A 25,449-nucleotide genomic window follows, 5' to 3' on the forward strand; every position below is an offset into this window, starting at 1 on the left:
CGGACCAAAGGGTCCTGGGTTCGATTTCAGTCAAGGGCATGTACCTTGGTTGTGGGCACATCCCCAGTAGGGGGTGTGCGGGAGGCAGCTGATCCAATGTTTCTAACTCTCTATCCCTCTCCCTTCCTGTCTGTAAAAAATCAATAAAATATATTTTTAAAAAAATAATGAATGAAATGGACTTCAGACTGATCCACAGCCCTCCCCAAGAGGCTAAAAGGATGAAACTTTCTCCCGACAAAGCCTGATGGTGTAGATCAGTGGTCGGCAAACCGCGGCTTGCGAGCCACATGTGGCTCTTTGGCCCCTTGAGTGTGTCTCTTCCACAAAATACCATGTGCAGGCATGCATGTACAGTGTGATTGAAACTTCGTGGCCCATGCGCAGAAGTCAGTTTTGGCCTGGGCGAGTCTATTTTGAAGAAGTGGCATTAGTAGAAGTGGGGGTTGTCGGTAGGTCGGTCGGTCTGGTGACGGGAGACGCGGTGCAGGCGGGCCGCGGGATACGCAGCGCGGGGGAGGCGCGTGATTCATGCACGAGTTGAGTGAGCCAGTCAGTCAGCAGTCTCATGTACAGTGGTTAGTGCTGGTCGCCTCCGCAAATCGCTCACGGGTGACAAAAGTACCTACTCGAAGCATAAAGTTACCTGTATTTTTCCAACCAGCTGCAAATCCTACAGGTATTTTTGTCATCAATTTAAGAATTGTAATTATTTTGTGTTGGTGGCTTTATTATTATAAAATGAAACATTTTTTTAGGTGCTCTGTTTGACGTGGCTACAAAGAAGAAGCAAAGAAAAACGGAAGATGAAAACCGTGAATTTAAAGTTGAATGGACCGAGATTTTCACGTTTATTCAAAACTTAAATGGCATTCCGACCTGTCTTATTTATCAGGAAAAATTGGCGCATAACAAGAAATCAATTTGGAGAGACACTTTACAACTAAACACATGTCATTTAGTACTAAATATCCTGTCGGTGATGCAAGGAAGAAAGCAGTTGAGGAACTTCAGAAGAGTCAAGAAAAATCAAGTTCTGTATTTAATTACTGGATGCAATCTTCCAACAATGTTAATATTGCAAGTTTTGTGGTTAGTCAAGAGATTGCTAAGAGAGGAAAACCATATACAGATGGCGAATATATGAAAAGTTTTTTATAAATGAATCCGAAGAGCTATTTCAGGATTTTAAGAACAAAGCAGATATTCTACAAAAAATTAAAGAGTTACCATTGTCTGCTAAAACAGTGAAAGATAGAACAGTCAAAATGTCTTCGAATATAACCAACCAGCAAGTCGAAGATCTTAAATTGGTTTCAACTTTATCAATAGCAGTTGACGAGTCTTGTGGCATAAATGATACAGCGCAAGTTTCACTTTTTGTACGATTTATTTCACCTACAGGTCCTAAAGAAGAACTTTCAGGATTATTGCCACTCAAAGGTCAAACACGTGGGGAGGATATAGCAAATGCTGTAATTGAGTGCACTGAAAAACATCGTATTCCACTCGATAAAATTGTCTCAATTTCAACGGACGGGTCGAAAAGTATGACCGGAGTAAGAAACGGGTTTGTTGCTATTTTGAAAGAAAAAAATTAATCACGAGATACTTACTTCCCATTGCATCATTCATCAAGAAGCGCTTTGTGCACAGACATTTCCAGAAGAAATTTGCAAAGTTATGGAATTGGTGATTAAGATTATCAACTCCATTATAGCTAAAGCTCTTAATCATCGCCAATTTAAAGAATTTTTAGTTGAAATGGAGAATAGTACGCAGATCTTCTACGGCATAACAAGATACGTTGGTTATCAAGAGGAAACGTTTTGAAACGTTTTGCTTCCTTAGTAACAGAAATTAAAGCATTTCTCCTTGAGAAGGGTGTTCGCTATCCAGAACTAAGGAATGATCAGTGGATCCAAAAATTTTATTTCATGGTAGATGTCTCATCTAAATCAGCTAAATCGTAAACTACAGGGGAAAGGAAACACAGTTTTTTCGATGTTAGAAGAAGTTATTTCATTCAAAAACAAATTATCTCTTTTTGCTCAAGATTTTGAAAGAGAAACTTTGATTCACTTTCCAAGCCTGTTGAAACATCACCAAGAAAATAATTCTGATATTGACATTTGCTATTTCAAAACAACACTTTTAAATATGAGGGAAGCTTTTCTCAACAGGTTTCAGGAATTCAGAAACAGCAAAGCGATGTTAGCCTTTGTTAAAAAACCTCTCAATACTACTGTAACAGAATTAAAATTTTCTCCCTTTAATATTGACATTGGCAACTTTGAAATGCAATTGCTGGATTTAAAAAACAAAGAACTGTGGAGCTCGAAATTTGAACATCTTTGTGCTGATATAGAAATACTGGAGAAAAACAAATGTGAACTTAGTTCACAGCACAAGTGGTCTGCTTTGAAAGACTTGGAGAAGGAAGATATGTTGATTTTTAACACCTGAAATAGTATTCCTGACTCATATAATCAACTGAAAAAACTAGCGTTTGCTGTTCTTTCCTTATTCGGGTCTACATATTTATGCGAACAATCATTTTCAAGCGTGAACCTTATCAAGAGTAAATTGAGAAGTCATCTCATTGATGAGAACCTGGAATTGTGCCTAAAATTAAAAACAACAACATACAAACCTGACTTACCCAAACTTTCCAAGGAGATGCAAGGCCATTGTTCACATTAGTGTTTGTCAGTCATTGTCATGATTTAATTTTATGGATATTGTAAGGTAAATTGTAAGGAATTTAATTTTATCAATAAATAATATCGTTATTAAGTATAATATCAAGTTTTATTCAACGTACCTATAGTTTAACTAAGACTTAAAACTTTAAGTAAAGTTTATTAAGTTAATTTTAGGGAACGTTGTGGAGTGAAAGAAGATGTAGTGTCAAGGATTGAGAAAGGTACGTTGAGATGGTTTGGACATATAGAGAGGATGAACGAAAGGAGATAGACGAAACAAGTACACAAGACGAGTGTGGATGGGAGAGTTGGAAGGGGTCGACCTCAACGAGCGTACCTCAATCAGATTGAGGACGTTTTTAGCAAAGGCCAGCTTAGGAGTACCCTAATTAAGTTAATAACAATGTACCTACCTATATAGTTTAAGTTTAAAAAATTTGACTCTCAAAGGAAATTCCAATCGTTGTACTGTTGATATTTGTCTCTGTTGACTAATGAGTTTGCCTACCACTAGGGTTGGGGAAAGCTGAGCAGAATTGAGGGAAAGAACTGATATGACCTGGTTGGTTATGGGAAGGAGGGTAAAGAAGCCAGAAGATTAAGGATGGAGTTCACTTCTCATTAGCATCGGAGGGAAACCTGGGGATACAGGAACCTGGAAAGGAGTGTGACACAGAAAGGATGGAGGGACAATCTGAACACAGTAAAATAAATTACCACCTAAGTTTCTCTTTCAAGAATAGATTCACGTGGTCTGGATCTATTCTTTTCTACACTCACTGAGAATTCTCTCTTCCCTTCCAAGTTTCTTCCACACCATAGAGAACCAACACGAAAGAGAATGGGAAGAAGCGTCGGACCAGAGTTCATCTTGAAAGCCACCATCTCTGACCTTGAGTGTCTTTGGTCCACTGATTTGTACTAAGGCCCGTGAAGATTTTAACCAGAGAAGAATGATTTTGTGGAGTACATGAACATACTTCTTTCTACACCATTTGGGGAGTATGTTTTCTTTTTCTTTTTTTTTTTGGAGGGAGTCCATTCTCAATGTTTTTTTTCCTTAGGAACTATTTCTTGAAATCAAACCCAATAGTAAGAAATCACCAGAAACCAATGAATAGTTCAACAAAGTTAGATTTATTATATTCTCTCCCTTGTCTCCTCCCTCCTGAGTGATTGTACTAAACCAACCAATACCAAAGTTGCATATGTGATGAATAAGGATCATTTACAACAGTGGTTCTCAACCTTGGCTGCACATTAGAATCACCTGGGAATCTTTTTAAAATCCTGATTTCTGGGCCTTATTCTGGAGGCAGCCAAGGTTGAGAACCACTGAAATAGATGAACCCGGTGTTTGATGAATAGAGAAGAAAGCAAGAGACATGGCTGACAACCCAAGATTCCATGTGGGAATGGAAGAAGGAGTGAAATAAGACAAGCTCAACATCTTATCTGTCCCCACATGTTAGTAGTGCTGAGTCATCACCCTATATGGTTTGGCTAAGTGGATAGAGCATTGTTTTGCAGAATAAAGGGTCCTGGGTTCAATTCCAGTCAAAGGCACATGCCTGGGTTGCAGGCTCCATCCCCAGTAGAGGGCATGCAGGAGGTGGCCAATCAATGATTCTCATCACTGACGTTTCTATCTCTCTCTCCCTCTCTCTTCCTCTCTGAAATCAATAAAAAATATATTTTAAAAAAATGAGTAAGAGACCTTCCTGTCCTTGAGGAGTCCACAATCTAATTAGAAAAGAGGATCAGAGTGATTATTTCCATTCAATATGACTAGAACCATGACAGAGATAAGCACAGGATAGCACTGGGCCCCAGCGGAGGGTGCCTCACACAGACAGGAAAGGTAATTAGAAAGACTCTCCTATAGTAGATGCCCTTGACCAGAATCAAACCTGGGACCCTTCAGTCTGCAGGCCGATGCTCTATCCACTGAGCCAAACCAGTCAGGGCTCTTCTCTTCTCTTCTTTTTCCCTAGTGGTTCTCAACCTTCCTAATGCTGTGACCCTTTAATACAGTTCCTCATGTTGTGGTGACCCCCAATTTCATTGTTACAAATTGAACATAATTAAAGCATAGTGATTAATCACAAAAACAATATGTAATTATATATGTGTTTTCCGATGGTCTTAGGCGACCCCTGTGAAAGGGTCGCAACCCACAGGTTGAGAACCGCTACAAGAAGGAAAGGAGAAAGACAGAAGGTTTTGACTCTGTACCAAAAGGAGGGAAAAAGAACTCTACTTGGACACAGAGCAGTCCAAGTAAGACCCCAGAGGCTTGAAATAGTGTACAAGTTGGGGAATTATGATGTGTTCCAACCATAAAGTGAAAGAAAGGATGGAAGGAGATGAGGTTGGAGAAAGGGGTCCCAGGCTGTCCTCACATGGAAGTCATTACAAAGCCTCTCTTTCCCACACTCCCTCCTCACTCTTTTTCTCCCTTTCTCCCTTTCACCAGGTTCATCTATTTGCTTTAAAATAACCCCTCAATTGAAAATTGAAAACAGTTCTTTTTGAGGTTGTTTTATTTTCCCTCTAAAGAGCCCTGACTGGTTTGGCTTAGTGGATGGAGCATTGGCCTGCAGACTGAAGGATCCCAGGTTCGATTCCGGTCAAGGGCATGGAGAGGAGAAGAGAAGGGAGAGGAGAGGAGAAGGGAGAGGAGAAGAGAAGGGAGAGGAGAAGGGAACTTCAATGTCCCCTTCCTCCAGAGACATGGGGAAGAGAAAAGTCTCTACACAAAGAGGAAGGGTGATTGTTGACAGTAAAGAAGGGATGGTGGCCATAATCTGACAGCCTACAGGACTTCAGGAAGGCCAGGTCTTCTCTTTTCTTGTTAGAGAAGGAGCAATGGCGGATATCCACAGGTGATGAAGGCTGGATGTATGTCCTGTGGCCTTGTGCTGCCTTGGGAAGATGATCACCAGATCCTACCTTATAGGGGCAAGCGATATGCAGACCTGACTCTTCACAAGAGTAGTCAGGTATTTAAGGGTCAGGTTGCCTAGGCAGATCAGGGGTGGTCAAGTCTCAGGGTTTAACTGCACTGCCCACCCCCAAGCAACCTACCAATCCTTTAAACATGTAGCTAAAAGCCAGTTACATTGGTTTATTTCAAACACAACTCTGCTGCCTACATTCAAACTACTGTATCAGTCAAGGCAATGGACAAACTCCCAAATCACTGTGATTTAATACATTAGAAGTTTAGTTTTTGCTCATGTTAAAGCCCAGGTGGATGTTCCTGATCAGTGGCAGAAGGTAGGGTGTTCCCATCTCCAGGATTGAAATTGTTCAGCAGCAGCTATGAATGACTTGCCCAGTGAACCATTTTATAGATTCTTCAGATCTCTAACTGCAGGTGCTGAACCCAATACATCCTCTGATGTGCATTTGGTAGTTTCTTCTCCAATTTCGATGAACACACCAAGTTTGTCAGTCTGGGGACTCATGATGTCAGTAGCTATTTTCTGTTAATAAGAGATCATTTATTTTATCAAGATGTGCTTTTACTGTACAGTTAAAGTGTAAAGTATATTTCCAATTTCTGTGAATTTTCTGCCTTATAATAACCTACCTGAAGCTTTGCCCAAAAATATGCAGCAAGTGAATGATCCTTATTCTGAAATCTCAGTTTTGAAACTGTTGGTCTTTCTTTTGATAAAAGCTACAAAGGAATGTTTTAAAGTGATATAAAGCTCATCCTAAGTGCTGTCAGATGCTTGCTGCGAGGGCTATGGGGCAAGTAATCATAGTTATCCACCTGCTGGGTGTTCTCTTTGTGACTGTGTTAAATATTTAATGGAGTCCCCTCCTTGCCGTGAGCAGAGCGACTTAGAGGGTGACCCACAGTGATTCCTTGCCTGCTGTCTGGCTGTTCAAGTTGACTCTTAGCAGTAGTACCTGCTGGGCTTGATAGCATACATGGTTTTATAGCCAAGCTCCTTAGTTTATGGGTGGAAAATTATGACAGAATGGTTATATAAGGATAGTCACTGACTGGAACTAAATGTCTGAGTTTTAAATTTTGCAATGCTATGAAGATCATAATATGTTTATTCTGTTACAAGAATCTGTGATCCTTGAAAAGGATAGAAGATGAAAATGACCTATTAAATATAACTTATTATATTTATTTATAGTGGCTTAAGAAACACACATTCATGAGTTATGTTTGTGGATATTGTAGTTTTATCGGACATTTGCTCCTTGGGAGGGGGTATCCATGCCTTTGAATTTTAAGTCACATATCACAACTCTGCAAAGTATATTTTACTAGAGTAGCAGCCAAATTTACAGTTCTTTCATAGGCTTACAGTGCCCTGCGCAATCTGGTTTCTGATTATCCACCCCCAGCCCTCTCTCATACTTCTTCAGCCACACTGGTCTCCTTGTAAATCCTAGAACATGCAGCTCACACACCTACCTCAGGGCCTTTGCACTGGCTACTCCTTCAGCTGAAATACTTGTGCCCCAATTGCTGCATAACTCACATCCTCACCTCTTTAAAATCATCATTCAGATGTTACCTGTTAGCAAGGCCTGATGTCCTTGGTATTCCTAATCCCTTTTATCCTGCTCTATTTTTTCCCCTTAATCCCAAACACCTTCTAACATATAATTTATTTATGTATTTTTGTATTGTTTACCATCTGTCTTCCCTCATAGAATGTAAGCTCAATGAAGGTCAGGATTTTGTCAGTTTTGTTCACTGATGTATCTCCAACAACTAAAACGATGTTTAGTATACAATAGACATTATCATTGAATATTGTTTAGTTTTGTTGAATATATTATCTATATTATTAGTAAATATATTAAATATTATGTGGCTGTCATGGCTAGTGGTTGAGCATTGACCTATGAACCAGGAGGTCACAGTTCAATTCCCAATTGGGGAACATGCCTGGATTGAGGGCTTGATTCACAGTGTGGGGTGTGCAGGAGGCAGTCAATGATTCTCTCTTATCATTGATGTTTCTATCTCTCCTCCATTTCTCTCTGAAATCAATAAAAAGATATTTTTAAAATATAGATTTAGCCGAAACCGGTTTGGCTCAGTGGATAGAGCGTCGGCCTGCGGACTGAAAGGTCCCAGGTTCGATTCCGGTCAAGGGCATGTACCTGGGTTGCGGGCATATCCCCAGTAGGAGATGTGCAGGAGGCAGCTGATCGATGTTTCTCTCTCATCGATGTTTCTAACTCTCTATCTCTCTCCCTTCCTCTCTGTAAAAAATCAATAAAATATATTTAAAATCTATCTATCTATATATATATATATATATATATAGATTTAAATACTATTAAATGTAGAATAACTTGGTGTAGAACGTATTTTAATATATTTGTAGAAAAAGGTAAGGAAGAAGTTATATCAAACTGTTAATAGTTGTCATTTCTAGAGATGGCAAGGTCAGTGCTTTTGATTTTAGTTTTACTTAAAAGTTTCACAAGTGTTTGTTTATATTATTTTTGTATAATCAGGCGAAATTATAAAGATGCTTTAAAATTTTAGCCCCTTTATATTTTATATTTTACCAAGCTATCATGGGCCCTCTAAAAACTATAAACTATTATTGAAAGCCAGAATTGAAATAACATAAGATCTAGGTAAATTAAGTTGCCTTGCTATATCCTTAGGGAATTCAAATAGATTACTTTCTATTGCCTTTGCCTGCATGGAGTGTTGCTTGGATATTATTCTAAGATCCTTGTCTGAAACTGTCCCAATAGCATGCACATAAAGTACATTTGCAGATGACCTGCCGTTGCATCAGGTGGCTTCTTGTATTGCATACTTTATTTACAAATATCTTCACCAATTATTCTGGCTTTGCTTTAGTTGGCATTGTGCTTGAGAATTCAACTCCCAGTAGTTAGCTGTGCTCTAGAACATCATCTGTGAAGATTTCTGCTCTTCTTTTTCATACGAGATTCAAAAGAACACCTTAAAACAAATACACTAATGCACAGCAAGCCATTATTTAGTCAACATAAGGTACAGTATTCTACTGCTTAATTTAATATATCCTTCCATAGTGTAGTGATGAAAAGAATTTCATAACCATTATGTGAAGAGTTTGTTTTCTGCCTGCAACAGGAATGAATAATTGGACTCAATATTTAAATGGGAAAGGTGCAGGAAGGGGAATGGCAAAAAATAACTAAAAAGTATGGCAGGATTTATGCATGAATGGCTTGGCAGTCTATGTATGTGTCACAAATTCAGCAGTGGGTAAACCCATCAGTGCCTAGTTCTCCTCTGCCATGGTGGCCAGAGTTACACAGTCAAATCTAAGGTATTATGATCTTAACTCTGTCATTCTCCAGTCATACACAGTTCTTCTATATGAAGTTCTTTCCCTGACCTTCTTTATTAAAGCCTGTTATAAATAACTCAATAGTTCTTACCCTTATCGTGAGCACTTAAGGATAATGGGGCTACGTCTCTGAAATCCTTCAACATAGAGAATTAAAGTCCATTTCGCCTGTCAGATCTTAATAGGAAAACACCCCTGCTATCTGGGATACTGAGCGCTAGCCCAGCGGGACAGTTCATCGTCTGTTCCCTGTAACACCTCCATAATGCCTTCTGGTCTATCACTTACGTTTCTGTTACAAAGGGAAATGCACACAATTGGAACCAGTAAGAGTTAGAGCTCTGCGGATCTGTTGAAATGCATTTGCAACCAATAATTTCCCAGTTGCTGATACTTAGCGTAGGCTAGTTTGAGTAGGTATGGTAGAGACGATTGGACAGTGGATGTAAGAGTTCCAGATGACCAGGAAGGTGAGGAAGCTGAGGGGGATTACTAATATGTGAAGAGAATATAGAATGGGGTAGTTGTGGGTGATGAAGATAAATAGGAGTCCCATAGTTCTAAGAGTCAAACGTTGCTGCGTAGGTTGTGGAGACAGTGCCTCAGTTCTAAGCCCAAAGGCCAGTTGTTATTTTTTCTAGGAATGCTCATGTCAGGGACTTGTAGGCATTGTTGTAGGAGCCATTAGGATTGATTCCATGTGCAGGGAAGGTGGGCAAAAAGAAACCGCTTCTCTGTTGTTTCAAGGAAATCAAATGACCCACTGGAAACATCTCTCGCATCTTGTTCCAGCGCCATCATTTCTCTCCAGTAGATTGGCATTTGGAGGATAAAGTTTTGTTTGAGATTATTGTTAAAGTTGTACATATCTTTCTAGGGAAAGGAAACACATTGCACATTAATAAATTATCATCAATTAATTTAACATTTTCTTTAACTACCTTTGAGAGGCTGGAAAATCTGACAAGTATGTTTTGATGGCTCCTAGAGATAAACCATCTTTAATTAGATCCGTTCACTGGGAAACTGCACTGATTTTTTGGTAAAAAAAAAAAAAAAAATCTCTTTCATTTCACTGACAGTCTAAGCTTTGTTTTCCTCACCACCAGCCTCTCAAACTCTGTCCTTGTTTATCTCCTTCACCACATGTCCCCTTTCTTCTTGGTCTGTGACCTCTTTCCTCGGCGGCTTCAGATTTCCTAAGGGAGGTTAGACAGAGCCTCCAGTTGTCCTACAGTTGACAGAGGCAATTGTGCCTACTGCTCAGTGCTGGTTCAGGACCACCAACAATTGTGGATGGCTCTCAGCAAAACAAAACAGACCCAAACCATTCTAGGGCTGCTCTGGCTAGCCCAAGACTATACATTATGCCTTCTAGATTTCTCTAAAATTGACTTCCTTCTCCTCATGCTCACTAGCATTGCTGTAATGTAGACATTGTCCTTAGGGAGAGGGAAAAAACCACTTTGTTCTTGTAGAAGATAAAGTTGATGGATGTGTTTGTTATTGTCTGGCTTCCTTTGAGCCAGTCTCTCCATTTTCAAGGTAGTCAGTTTCTCTAAGTCTTATCTGGTAAGTATATGAGATAATTCATGTGAAAACCCTGAACAGGTGTCAGACATGGAGTGAACATCCAGTAAAAGTTAGCTTATAATCATCATTGTCATCCTTGTCTTTGGTATGGGGGCTTTGGTTGATTCAGACTTGGTTAGGGCTTGGTTTCCTTGTGAGGTTTTAAATTAAAAGAGATAGGTGTACATTAAAAATTAAATTATAATGTGTCTTTTAAAATATTATTTTAAAATACTTGTTATGAGGAGTAGTAAGAGAGAAGTGAGTAGATAATGTTTAATTTCAATTAACTACTTTTATATCCTAGGCTGACCAGATATCTGGTTTTCACATAAGATCCGTTCTCTGCGTACCTATTTGGAATAGCAGCCACCAGATAATTGGTAAGACATTACCTAAATGTTCAAACATTTTTTTAAGAAATACAAATTTAATTTAAAATACACCCATATCTTTTTTTTATGTGTTCCCCTTTTTATGTCTAGGATTCATCAACCTATGTCTCATAGTCTTGTGTTATCTTGTAAATGCAGACTTCTGATGAATCTACATTAATCCCATCAATGAACAAACATCTGTTCCTTTAAATAAGAACCAATATTTTTGAAGTTGGAGGGGATCTCAGAAAGTAACTAATAGGATTCTTTTACCTCGACCTTTGGAAGCTGAGGCAGAGCTGGCAGAGGGTGCAGAGATGAATAAAATCACAGAGTGAATTGCTAGCAGGGTTAGAACTGAAACTCAGGCCTCCTAACTCCTAGTACAAACTCTCCCGCTACATCTACATATTTACATCTATGTGTTTACACATGGATTAAATGCAAAGAAAGAAGGAACATGAATTACTAGACATATACTGAACATACATCCTTCTGTCTGGATGATTCTGAAATAAGCTACACTTTCCCCAGAATAAGGGAATTGTGGACCAAAGAAGCTTCCATTTCTTCTCTCTCTTCTTGCTCCCTTCTCTCCCTTCAAAAATCCAGTCAGGAAAATATTAAATCTAAGAAGGAAGTCTAGGCAAGAAGAGGTCAGTGATTAAAGTAAAGAAGTCATGAAGGATGTAAGCACTAGTTAAAATTATTGAAATGCAATGAAAATGTGATTTTTTTCTAAGAGGCATAAGGTAACTAATGTATTTGGTAATCAATGCATCTATTTGCCCCTCTGTCTCCCCAGGTTTGCCTCTTCAACTCTAAGACACTGCTACTTACCAATTTGCTACTCTGTAAAGGTTGTCAAGACTTGAATTCTAAAAAATAGTTTTTCATCAATTTGCTTACTTTGCAGAAAAACATTGGTACATTATCGAACATACAGAATATTCTAAGATTTAGGAATTTGAGCCCCTAGCACAAAGCATTGAATTGCACCATGTACCGAATTTTAAATATATTTCAGTTGGAAGAGAAGAGGAAGTCCATAAGAAACACCATATGTTATCTGTTGATGTCCAATGTAAATCTCACATAAGGTCTTTCATTTCATCCCTAACAGTAAACATCTGTTATTCTTTCAAAATTAAGACTGTAGTTTGCTTGTTACATGCCAAAAGATTTGCATTTTAACTATATATGTCTTTTAGTATATGATGACTTACCTCCCTGGTGGGAAGTTAGGTGTTTTAAAAAATAGAAGCATGCTTTAGAATTATAGCTATTTTCTTTGTTTGTACTAAATAGGGACACAGGAGAGTGATTTTTAAGATTGATGAGGTTTTTTGTGGTTAAACTTATGGGTTTTAATAATCATGTCCCCAAACATCTGGTATAATGCTGGAAATTAACTTTGGAAAGAAGAAGTAGTGGTAGCAGTCAACAGCACTAACCTTGCTTTGAAGGTTAACTGTATCATTATCCCGAACATATTACCCCTTGAGTAATATGCTTTACAAACATGCAAACGTTGTCTCATTTAATCCTCATAACCCTCTGAGACAGTTAACATTTCAACCCCCATTTTACAGATGAGGAAATTTAGTGCTAAAAAATTTAGGTTAACTTGTTCAAGTTAATACTGATAATGGAGTTGAAATTTAAACTAAGACAGTCTAACTTCAGGGCCAGTGTTAATCACTATGTCACACTGTCTCACTCAAACGTTGTGCTTCAGGGAATTGAAAAAATTAAAAATTACATATATATCTGTGCGTGTGTGTGTGTGTGTGTGTGTGTGTGTGTGCTAGATTTATCAGAGTTATTGTGTACAGTCATCTTGAAAACCATTTTCAGGAAATAGATTGATGCCTGGTAGAACTCCAGGCTTCATTGAGACCTACTCTGGGTCTCACAGCCTGGAAAGTAGACTGCATTTCAGCACATCTCAGATCTGCTGCCATGCACATAACAGGTACTAGAGAGACCAGAGATTAAACTGGGGTGTCTAGAGTCACTTAAAGGAGGCATTGAATCAGCTGGTGCTTACTGTATTGTAGCAACACAGTCTCCAGTGCTGAGAATGACCACATATGCCAAACTCTTCCCACAGGAGTGGCTCAAGTGTTAAATAGACTTGATGGAAAACCTTTTGATGATGCAGATCAACGACTTTTTGAGGTAAGAAAATAAAGCAAGAGTTATAGCTGAGACACCAATAGTCTCCTGGTTGCAGCTTGCCCAGACTTGTAAGGATAAATAATCATTAATTATCATTATACTTAAACTGTGTGACAGAATTTAAAGGAAGATTTAAAGACTATATAGATGCTTAGGTAGTATTTGATTCTTTTTTTTTTTACTAATTAGATTATTTTGTGACCATTGATTAGTTTTATCCTTTTTTTTTTTTTTTTACAGAACTGAGTCAGCCACTCTCTATTCAAAGTGTTAATTGTCTTATTCTTGTCTTGTTTGGGTGTGTTCAGAGCCGTGAGACCCCCTAGTCAGCTCTGCCAGTTGTGTCATCATCACCTCTCTTATGTTTACAAGCTTCCTTTTCCTCCAGCCTGCCCTTTAGCTAGAGAGGTTGGCCTTGAATGGGCTTCCTTGTAGACTTTGTACTAGTGACCAACATGAAAACTCCATGATTATTTTCTTTAGCTGAGAATACCTCACAGCTTCTTTACTAATTGGTTCCAAATCAATCCTCCTTCCTCTTAACATTTAACGGTGGGTATACTCACTTGGTTTCTTTACCAAAATATTTTAAAGGCTAGATACTGAAAGAGGTTGCTTTGGGTCAATTGGAATGGAATGACTAACATCAGTCCACAGCCTAAATAAAGAACACATTTAAAAAGACTGTAAGCATGTTTTGAAATGCATGAAGTCGTTTCTTCACAATGACAGTAAACTAACATTTTCTCTGATGTACATTGTGAGCTATAAAGCTGTTACATGACAATAGTAATTATGAATTTTAATGTGCATATTTCCCCAAGGCCTTACTCTGTGTACAATAAAATTATATTTTCAGGCCCATCGCTGATAACTGCCTGCTTTTATATTAGATTATTCCAATGAGTTACTGCAATTTTTAATTAGTGGGCTTTCTCTTCCTTAGGCTTTTGTCATCTTTTGTGGCCTGGGCATCAACAACACAATTATGTATGATCAAGTGAAGAAGTCCTGGGCCAAGCAGTCTGTGGCTCTTGATGTAAGTACAATATTTATGTCAGAATTGTACGCCAAAAAGCCCTAATTTTATGAGGGGAAAAATCCTTGTTAATTTCTCAATTTTTAATGATCTATTTATTGGGTCTTAATCATGTTAGAGTCATGGGTGTGAATTTGATGAAAGCTAAAGACCCTCTCTGGAAGAATGCACAGATGAACACAATTTTGTATATAATTTCAGGAAGTTCACAGATTCTTTGAAGCCCATCCATATATATTGTATGGTTAAATATAAATTTTAAATATTAGGTTCATTGAAAGTGGTGAATCAAAAATAATTTCTCAGGATTTTAAGTGTATTATGAACTTATTTTGAACACATATAGCTATTCCAGAAATTCACAACTTTTCTTACCATAAGAGAAAACTTCCCTATGAAAATATGTGACCCAGATAGGGGAAGCTGCTCCTGGCATTATCCAACTCCTCCCAACTCCCCCCCCCCCCCAACACCCATCCCATGAAGAACTCCAACCTCTTTCCCAGGCCTGCATCACATAACCTCAGACCACTAAGTTCTAAAAGAACAATTCTTTTTTTTAAAAAATTTTTTTTATTGATTTCAGTGAGGAAGGAGAGGGAGAAAGAGACAGAAGCATCAATGATGAGAAAGAATCATTGATTGACTACCTCCTGTATACCCCACACTGGGGATCGAGCCAGAAACCCGGGCATGTGTCCTGACGGGAATCGAACCGTGGCCTTCTGGTTCCTAGGTCAATGCTCAACAACTGAGCCATGCCAGCCAGGCTAAAAGAACAATTCTATTTTTTTAAATCTTTATTGTTGAAAGTATTACATAGGTCCTCCTTTTTATCCCATTAACCTCTTCCAGCTTACTCCTGTCCCCCACCCTCAGGTCTTCACCACCTCATTGTCTGTGTCCATGGGTTATGCATATATGCATACAAGTTTATTGGTTGATATGTTCCCACCCACCCTCCCCTGCCATCCCTCTGAGGTTCAACAGTGTTCCTGCTTCCTATCTCCCCTGAATCCCAGCTTGTTTTGACCCAAGACCTATTTTCTTCCTGCTCTGTAGCTATTACCAAAGATTTTGTTTATATCTATGAAACACTTATTAAGTAGGGCAGATAAAATGTCAGTGCCAAGATAATACTTTATAGAGCAATCTATAGATATAAAAGAGTAAGCAGCCGTTCGACCGGTAGCTATGATGCGCACTGACCACCAGGAGGCAGACACTCCGACCAGTAGGTTAGCTTGCTGCTGGGGTCCGGTCAATCGACATTAGGTAAGAGGGGCTGGACACACCCTGGAGCCCGCCCACGGTCTCTCCCTGACCCTGATTGTGTACCGGTGATGTCCCTCGGCCTGGCCTCGGCCCTCTAGCAATCCGGGACCCCTTGGGGGCTGTTGGAGAGTGGGTTTTAGCCCAATCCCTGCAGGCCAGGCTGAGGGACCCCACCAGTGCACAAATCCATGCACCAGGCCTCTAGTATAATCAACACTAATAAAAGAGAAAAATGGTAATTGGCGTACGAGCTACCCTTTTCATTGGCTAATCAGGGCTATATGCAAATTAACTGCCAACTGAGATGGCAGTTAACTGCCAACAAGATGGCAGTTAATTTGCATATGTAGGCACAATGCAGGGAGGCCAAAGGGAAAACAGGAAGAAGCCCCCTGCCACTGACAGTGATCGGAAACCCAGGGGGAGCTAAGAGCTGGGGGGCAGGGCAAAGGCGGCGCTGGGGCCGCCTTTGCCCTGCCCCCCAGCCATGATCGGAGAATCAGGTGCCTTTTCCGCCCTGGCCAGTGATAGCAGGAAGTAGGGGTGGAGCCAGTGATGGTAGCTGGGCACGGTCGAAGCTGGCAGTCCCAGGAGCTAGGGGTCCCTTGCCTGGGCCTAAAGCGAAGCCCACGATCGTGGAGCCACTGCAGCTGCGGGTCCCCGCTGCCCAGGCCGAACGCCTAGGCCAGAGGCATCAGGCCTGGGCAAGGGGCCGATCCTGCGATTGGAGGGTGATGGGGGTCAGTGCCTGAGGGCTCCCAGTATGTGAGAGGGGGCAGGCTGGGCTGAGGGACACATCCCCCCCCACACACACCCAGTGCACGGGGATCAGCGGAGCCGTGAGGCCTCCTGGCACCGGCATCAGTGTGACAGGGGGCAGTGCCCAAACCCCCTGAACCCCCTGATCGCCCTGCGGCTCTGTGTGCGACAGGGGGCGGGGCCACAACCTCCCTATCCGCCCTGCTCTGTTCGGGACAGGGGAAGGCGCCCCAACCCCCTGATCAGCCCTGCTCTGTGCCTGATAGGGGGGAGCTCCCCAACCCCCTGATCGCTCTGCGGCTCTGTGTGTGACAGGGTGCAGTGCCCCAACCCCCTGATCGGCCCTGCTCTGTGTGTGACAGGGTGTGGTGCCCCAACCCCCTCCCCCCTCGCCCCCCCCAACGGGTCCTGCTCTGTGTGTGACGGGGTAGAGCCATAACCTCCCCTTCGGCCCTGCCCTGAGTGTGAGAGTGGCAGCGCCCCAACCCCTCTGATGGGCTCTGCTCTGTGAGTGACAGGGGCCAGCGCCCCAACCCCCTGATTGGCCCTGCTCTGTGCGTGACAGGGGGTTGCGCCGCAACCTCCCCATCGACCCTGCCTTGAGTGTGACAGGGGGCGGTGCCCCAACCCCCAAATCGGCCCTACCCTGAGCGTGACTGAGGGTGGCATCGCAACCTCCTGATCCTCCCTGCTCTGTGCATGACATGGGGCGGTGCCCCAACTCCCCAAATGGCCCTGCTCTGAGCCTGACCAGGGGCTGCACCTAGGGATTGGGCCTGCCCTCTGCCACCCGGCAGCAGGTCTAAGCCAGCAGGTCGTTATCTCCCGAGGGGTCCCAGACTGGGAGAGGGCACAGGCCGGGCTGAGGGACCCCCCCTCCCTCCCCGAGTGCACAAATTTTTGTGCACCGGGCCTCTAGTATAATACATACCCAATTTTCAAAATATTCTATGTACCAAGTGAGTTGTTACTAGAAAAAGAAACTAAGGGGGAGGATAAGTCAGTAAGTCAGTGCTACCTGCAGTACTCCGAGGTTTACAAGACATAATATCATATTTATCTATTTACATACTTTTTTCTCCTATCTAAACTGTGAATTCTGGAAGCACAGAGATTTTTATCATTTTGGCAATCTTATTCCCAGTGCCTAACAGGGTGCTTAATACAGAGGAAGTATTTTTGTGGGTTTCTATTTTATTTATTTATTTTTTTACTTTTTACTTTTATTGAGTGGTTTTTGAATGGGGGGAGGGAAGGAGAGAATGAAGGAAGGTATTTTTTTGTTCTTTCTCTGAGCTAGTTTAGCTTTGTTATATGTAACATCTTTGCAATAAAGAATACAAACATTATCTAGAGAATGAATTAATGCATAGGTGAACTGTAAACATGCAACCCACCAATAAAAATCACTACTAGAGTGTTAAGCTCTATGTAAAGAACTATTTTCAAATCCTAGCTTTGTCATGTACCTCAGTTGGGAGTATTAAGTGAAATGATGCATGTGGATATTTTAATACTCAATAAAATCACATAAATAGCAATAATGCTACATTATCACTTGTAGGAGTATATTTATTACTGAGAAATCACCATGTATTGGGAGTAAGAGCAAAGGACAAGAGTTTGGAACAGCAAATATTGAGTCATGTCTCCTTCACCATCACCAAATTCTGATCTCCAGAGTTTCCTCATCCATTGTTTCTTAGTTTCTGCAACTATAAAAAGGAGGACATACAATATACTAACCCCACCGAAACCCTACTTCCTTTTGCCATGGTATAATTCACACACACATACACAGAACCATAGAACATCTCAAATATCCCCATATTCTTACTCCTTACCTCCCTCATAGTAGATCTTCCTCCTGTTGAGAAGGGGTTAAGATAACTGGGTTGAAGCACGAATGGTTGTTTGCCAATGAAAGTCAGCATTCTCACTGACACTCCTTTATAATCCACAGATTCCATTAGAAAGTGCTATTATCGTCACAGTCTATTCATGCATGAATTGCTTATTTGGGTTCATAGTGAACACCCTCTTGTTTGTGTAACTCATATACCTTCTATCTTTAGACACAGACATTATTATTGACACTCCCAAATTTCCAGCACAACTCTGAGCCCTGTGACAATCTCACCCTTTCAGAAGTTGACTTACATGTGTGGACTTGTATGTTCTGTGTGCATTATTTTGTGCCAGTGTCAGAAGTGGCATTCCCAGTCAGAATTCTGGTGTTGCCATCTTGGTTTTATCCCTCCCACCTCCACTCAACCCCTACCTCACCAGATACCAATTCTTGACTCTTGATCAGGTGGCATACACCCCTTCTTTAGTCCAAGAATCCATATACAAGAATATTAGTAGCTAGAATGATTTCTTTTCCTTCTTTCCTCCCTCCCTCCCTCCCTCCCTCCCTCCCTCCCTCCCTCATTTCCTTCCTTCCTTCCTTCCTTCCTTCCTTCCTTCCTTCCTTCCTTCCTTCCTTCCTTCCTTTCTTCCTTTCTTCCTTCTCTTTTTCTTCCTTTCTTTTTTTAGATCCCTAGTAACAAAATACTTAGAAGAGTAACTGTAGCATTACCATCTGATTGAGACACAACAGCCCAACAGGGCTTCTTGCTCAAAGCTAAAGAAGGGCTCAAGTTCACTCACCCATGGCTATGACTCCCCAAAGGGAACCCTCCCCTGCTCCGGGGACCTCTGAGGCATTGAAGAGTCCAACTCCTTGTGCTGCTCACAATACAGTCTTGTGTCTGTGCTGTTCCACATCCCACCTTCTTGTCAGCCCAGGGCTCAGGGAACTGAAGGGTCAGAGTTGGGGCCTGGGATCAGAGGGGAGGTCTCTGCTCACTTCATAACAATTTGCCATCGAATGTCTAGCATTAAAAGAGCATTCTCATTGCACGAGCTCTGCTTAGACTGCTAGTTGGTCAGAAAGCTACCTGCAAATTCGTTTCTGGGCAAATATTTTCAAATAAATGGGAACATCAATGGATGAAAGTCATGTTATTTCCTTTGGCAAATCAGATGTCAACTAGCACCTCCAGAGTAGGATTTCTTATCTCATGACTCTGTGAAGATAAAAGATGATTTGTTGAGAGCGACTAAACCCAAACTCTGGAATGGGATCTACAGAACTATAGTATGCATTAACTTCTAAAGGAATATATATATTTAAAATTTATGTATCAATAAATATTGTACATGAATATTAATAATATAATATTAATATTTATATTTATATTAAAAATACATTGTTTATATCTATGTATTTATAACCAGCCTAGTCCAATAAGGTACTTAAGTTACTTTATAGCGATAGAAATGGCCTGGCAAAATGTTAAAGGTAAGTAACAACAACAACAGGCTGAGAGAGAGAGACAAAGAGAGAGACAGACAGTGAGCACCTGTGCTCCCAAGCCAGGGACAACAGAACCACAAGCAGTGCTCTCCTTAGTCATCTCATTGGCTCTTCCCTAAGGACCTGGGGTAATGACCCTCTCCCCTTTGTCCATTGTGGGAAGATTCCCCACTTGGGTCTGGCCAGGTTCTTCTTCTTGTATGTCTCATTTTTGCTTATTTTTTTCAGTTTTTATCCTTCTTGATCTTGCCCGAGAAGATCTATGTCTGAATGTAGCCTTTTCATTCCTATAATCTTATTGCAGTGTCCTTTTTTCAGTTGGCAGCAAGAGTGAAGGGAAATAATCCACCCCATGGCCCCCAGTGACAATAACCACCCTAGAAGCCTCATGGTCTGGAGAGGTAAATTGAATACAAGAGTCTCATGAGAGATAGTACAGCATTCTCTTCTGTGTTTTAAACATTCTTTCCCCCAGGCATTTTAAATAAAAATACCCACTTGGTGCATCCTCTGGAAGTAAACATTCTCCAGATAAATTCTCCGGGAAGGCTAATAATGCTCACAGAAATGCTCGGTGCTCACTAGAAGTACACGCTTCCTGCAGGCCTTGCTTGGCATCAGTGCCCCCACAGAAGGAGGCTGCTTTCCTTGTCTCAGCGTAAGGCAGTGTAGGGACAAGATTTAAAGCCTTGTGTTTGACATGGGTCTGATAAATCTAGTGAAGACTGAATGATCTTGGTCAAGCTACTTAACCACTCAATCTCAGGTTCTTCATATGTTGAATGGGTATGATAAGAAAGGTGTTTTAACTGTTAGGTAAAATTATGCAGGGAAAGTGTTTAGAGAGAGTGTTTAGTTAAAGTTAGCACCTAATGAAAGTTAGCTGTTCTATTAACCAGAGCACTTGCTGTCCTTTATTTGCATCGAGTTCAATCTCCTCAGCCCAAGATTTGCTGGAAAACTGCACTCATTGAGAGGCTGGGGAGGAGGTGTGGTATTTTGCCCCTTTTGATCTGGAAGATCATTCCTGCTTGAAGTTTGAGCTGAAAACAGATCCCCATTTCCTACATCCTTCATACACCTTGTTTCACATCATTGAGCATTCCAGCAGCACTGCAACCATAGCTGCTATGCTCGAGGGCACTACTGCTCACTACAGTACACTACTGCTCACGGCTGCTCACCACTGTGCACTACTGCTCACTACTGCTCACTGCTGCTCACCACTGTGCACTACTGCTCACTACTGCTCACTGCTGCTCACCACTGTGCACTACTGCTCACTACTGCTCACTACAGTATACACTACTGCTCACTGCTGCTCACCACTGTGCACTACTGCTCACTACTGCTCACTGCTGCTCACCACTGTGCACTACTGCTCACTACTGCTCACTACAGTACACTGCTGCTCACTGCTGCTCACCACTGTGCACTATTGCTCACTACTGCTCACTACTGTATACACTACTGCTCACCACTGTGCACTACTGCTCACTACAGTACACTACTGCTCACTGCTGCTCACCACTACTCACTACAGCTCACTACTGCTCACTACAGTACACTACTGCTCACTGCTGCTCACCACTGTGCACTACTGCTCACTACTGTATACACTACTGCTCACTGCTGCTCACCACTGCGCACCACTGCGAACTACTGCTCACTGCTGCTCACCACTGTGCACTACTGCTCACTACTGCTCACTACCGCTCACTACTGCTCACTACAGTATACACTACTGCTCACTACTGTATACACTACTGTTCACTGCTGCTCACCACTGCGCACTACAGCTCACTACAGCTCACTACAGCTCACTGCTGCTCACCACTGCTCACTCAATGCAAGCCTGTTATCTGTGGCACGTGTTACCCTATGTGCTTCTGCAGAAAAGTCCAGGGCATGGAAATACAAAATTTCCCATGTCAAAAAATAGCCATGCAGCTCTTCTAAAACTACATATCTCCAGTGGCAACTGGCCTTCCAGAAAAGACTTGCCATGCTGGAGAGTTCCTTCCCTGTTGCCACATACTGGTCACTTCAGCTCATTTTAGTCTAAGCCACAAATGATGAATAATAACATAAAGATACAAAATATTTTCTACTCTTTTGGCTTTTAAAAAATGAAGTAATACTGGAACAAAGAGAGGACTTTACTATCATTTTTAATAACTTTGATTTTATGATCATGATTTCCATTCTATGTGAGCAACCCAGAGCTTCAACGAGAATCATACTAATTTATGTTCACATTTTCTGAAAGTAAGGATCGAAGACAAAAGGGGGAGAACTTTACCTTTAAGTCCAGAGTACAGAGAAAATACAGTGCAAGTGTAGATGTGGAATATCACTTCTTCATTTTGAACATCAAAGATTGTCCTTTGGGGTGTCTTTCATAGATATTGCAAATGAAGCTTTACCTAATACTGATGAGAAATTTTCCAGAAAATATGTCAGTGTATTACGGGACACATTATACACTTTTATGATCAAAAAAGGAAAGGAATGAGGGTCAACCAGAGGGTACTGAAAGGGCATATGCAATCAAGAGCCAAGCCCCATTTATTCTACCTCCCCAAAGCCTCTCCTGTCCATTTTCTCCTTTCCAACTGCCACAGCAATCATCCTACTTAAGGGCTTCATTACCTCTTGACTGAGCAATGTTAATAGCCTTCTATTTGTTCTTCCTAAACCATAATTCAGATTGCATCAGGCTCTCATAGACCTTCAATTACTCCCCCATTACCTATCATACTACAAAGTTCCTGGCCTTTGAGACCCATAGAAAAAAATCTCGAACCAAACTTTCTTCCGACCCTGGCTTTCATTTCTCTTCTCAGAGTATTCTGTGTTACTTACAAACTCAACTACTTCTTAGTCTACAAATCAACCACCTGCTTCTCTGCCATTTGAGCTTCACTCTAACACCCTCTCCACTTTAGTTATTCTCTGTCTTAATCATAGCATCTCCGGTCAGAAGTATCCTATCAGTCAAAGCTTGATTTAAAAGTTATCTTCTCCCCAAAGCTTTTAATTCCATGTTTATTTATTCCTCTCTGTGCCTTATAGTATAGCTAATTGTGAATCTGTATGTTTTCCTCTGCTGTAACATGTGTTCCTTAAAGTATGTGATCCTATCTTAGAGATATTTTAAACATCACAATACTCAATAAAAGTGTATTAAACAAATGAATACATGCAGCCACAAATAATTGTTTTGGTCTGGCATGTCAATATTCTAAAAGGGAAAAGCTCGGGCTATGGTGGAGGAGCTGGCAGCCACTCTGGCTGGCCATGGACTTGTGTAGTATCACCTCTGTGTTCCCTTCCCACTTTACAGGCCATGAGTACAAAGTTTGTATGTATGTATGTATGTATGTATGTATGTATTTTGGGAGGGACCTCTTCCCAGGTACCATGTCTCCTGAGGTATTTCCTTGAATGGTGATTAAGGGGCCAACCTGACTTCCTGATGGAAGAAGAGAAGTGAAAGAGATGATTCTCCCATGAGGAATCTCCTAAGCTCCAAGGAGAGAATCTTCTCTAACTGGATGATTAAAAGAGCTAGACTTTCCCCCTCTTCCTTTCAAAACCTACTCTGTTGAATCATTCTTCCCTGCTCTTAGATGAACTCCCTGGTAGATTTCATGGCTCTTCTGACACACTTAGGTGTAAAATAGTCTCCAAGATTCTCCCTTGCTTAGGATTAGAAGTTTATGGTCAGGAGACGGTCATAATGGATTTCTTTATCTTCATCATTTCACCTTCTCTCCCAAGATAGGAGCCAGAGGAAGGAAGGATGAAAGGGCAAAATGATGTTTCCTAACCTGGTTTCAAGGCCCTCTGTGTCAGACGCCAACAGTTGCTTTTTATCATGAGTTGCCTTCATAAATTCAGAGAACTGGGGCTGGGCTCCTTTGGCAGCCCCTGATGTAGGTTTTCCTCTGCTGACTGGCAGGTTACAATCTCCTCTCAGGCCCTGGCTTCCAGTGGCCAGCCCATCCAGACCTTTCCTCTGTGGGCATCATCTCAGTCTTCCAGGAAGCCCTTTTGGTCAGCATCTTTTTGTTTTTATCTTTTTTTTTTATTGTGGTAAAATAAACAAACATAAAACTTACCATTTTTAAGTGTACAGTTTAGTGGCATTGAGTACATTCACATTGTTGTGCAACTATCACCATCATTCATCTTCAGAACTTTTTCACCTTCCCCAGCTGACTCTGTGCTTATTAAACACTAACACTCATTCTTTCCACCCAGCCCCTGGCAGCCAACACTACTTCATGTCTATGAATTTGAATGCTCTAGAATCTCATATACAGTAGTGTCCCCCCCCCCCCGCCCCCGCCATCTGTAGTTTCTTTTTTCAGTTTCATGGTTTCAATTACCAGTGGTCACCCACGATCCTAAAATATTAAATGGAAAGTTCCAGAAATAAACAATTCATGCATTTTTAATTACATGTTGTTCAGAATAGTGTGATGAAATCACATGCTGATCTACTCTGTCACCCAGGATGTGAATCATCCCTTTGTCCAGTGAATCCACGCTGTAGATGCTCCCCCCTCCTTAGACACTTAGTAGCCTCCTCAGTTATCAGGTCGACTGTTATGGTTTCCCAGTGCTTGTGTTTGAACCCTGATTTTACCTACTAATTGTCCCAAAGTGCAAGAATGGTGATGTTGTCAATTGGATAAGCCAAGAGCAGTTATAAAGTGCTTCCTTTAAGTGAAAAAGTGAAAGTTCTCAACTTAACAAGAAAAAAAAATATTATGCCAGCCAAGATTGTTAAGATCTACAATAAAAATGAATTTTCTATACATGAAATTGTGAAGAAGGAAAAAGAAATTTGTGCAAGTCTGCTGAGAGATAAACAACATTTACATCACTTTTATTGCAGTATATTGTTATAATTGTTTTATTGTATTATCAGTTATTGTTGTTAATCTCTTACTGTGACTAACTTATAAACTAAGATTTATCATAGGATATATGTATAGGAAAAAATATAATATATATAGGGTTTGGTACTATCCATGATTTCAGGCATCTACTGGGAGTCTTGAAACATATTCACTTGGCTAAGAGGGGGGCTACTTTAAGTGGAATCATATAGTGTTTGTCCTTTTGTGATTTATGTGTCTTTTTGTGGATTATTTCACTTAGCATAATGTCTTCAGGATTCATCTGTGTTATAGTATGTGTCAGGATTTCCTTTCTTTATAAGGCTGAGTAATATTCCATTTAAGTAAATGCTACATTTTGTTTATTCATTTCTCTGTTGATAGACACTGCTGTTGCTTTTGTGGTTAGAGTCATTTTAAGCCTGGACATCTTTCAGGGGGTACATTTGGCTCATGGGACAATTCACAAATCTCCAACCATTAGATTATACAAATACAGCTCTCTCCTTCTGCCCACTAACTTTTAGAATGTTTAGGCAGGTACCAGTTCCCATGTCACACTCTAGGGAAATATATATAAAGTTCTACAAGTGTTTCTCTGGAATCCCTAAGAAATTCTCAATATGGGCTCTTTCATGAAGTCTTATTTATTTATTTATTTATTTATTTATTTATTTATTTATTTATTTACACAGGGTGGAGATGGGCAACAAGCACCTTAGCTTGGAGGTGGCAGAACTAGTTTGGGGCATCTTCTTTCCAGATCTTGCATATAAAGCCTGCATGGCCTAGCATCTCTCTTTAGAATGTAGTACCTGTTGATCTCAACAATAAACGCAGATAGAAAAAATCCCATTTAAATATCCTATTACCTACCAAAATTATTATTATTATTATTATTATTTTTATTTTTACTGTCAGGCCATGATCCA

At 40.8% G+C, this 25,449-nt stretch overlaps 1 protein-coding gene across 1 annotated transcript in view; it reads left to right on the forward strand.

The window, feature by feature from the left end:
- Positions 1–25,449, forward strand: part of PDE11A (phosphodiesterase 11A) — a 308,732-nt gene that overhangs the window by 152,383 nt on the left and 130,900 nt on the right. The window contains exons 7-9 of the mRNA XM_059703969.1: positions 10,923–10,998; positions 13,106–13,173; positions 14,120–14,212. Of these exons, the coding sequence (XP_059559952.1) occupies positions 10,923–10,998; positions 13,106–13,173; positions 14,120–14,212 (237 nt within the window). The remainder of the gene's footprint in view (positions 1–10,922; positions 10,999–13,105; positions 13,174–14,119; positions 14,213–25,449) is intronic.

Source organism: Myotis daubentonii, chromosome 7 (assembly GCF_963259705.1).
Source record: "Myotis daubentonii chromosome 7, mMyoDau2.1, whole genome shotgun sequence".
NCBI classification, from domain to species: domain Eukaryota; kingdom Metazoa; phylum Chordata; class Mammalia; order Chiroptera; family Vespertilionidae; genus Myotis; species Myotis daubentonii.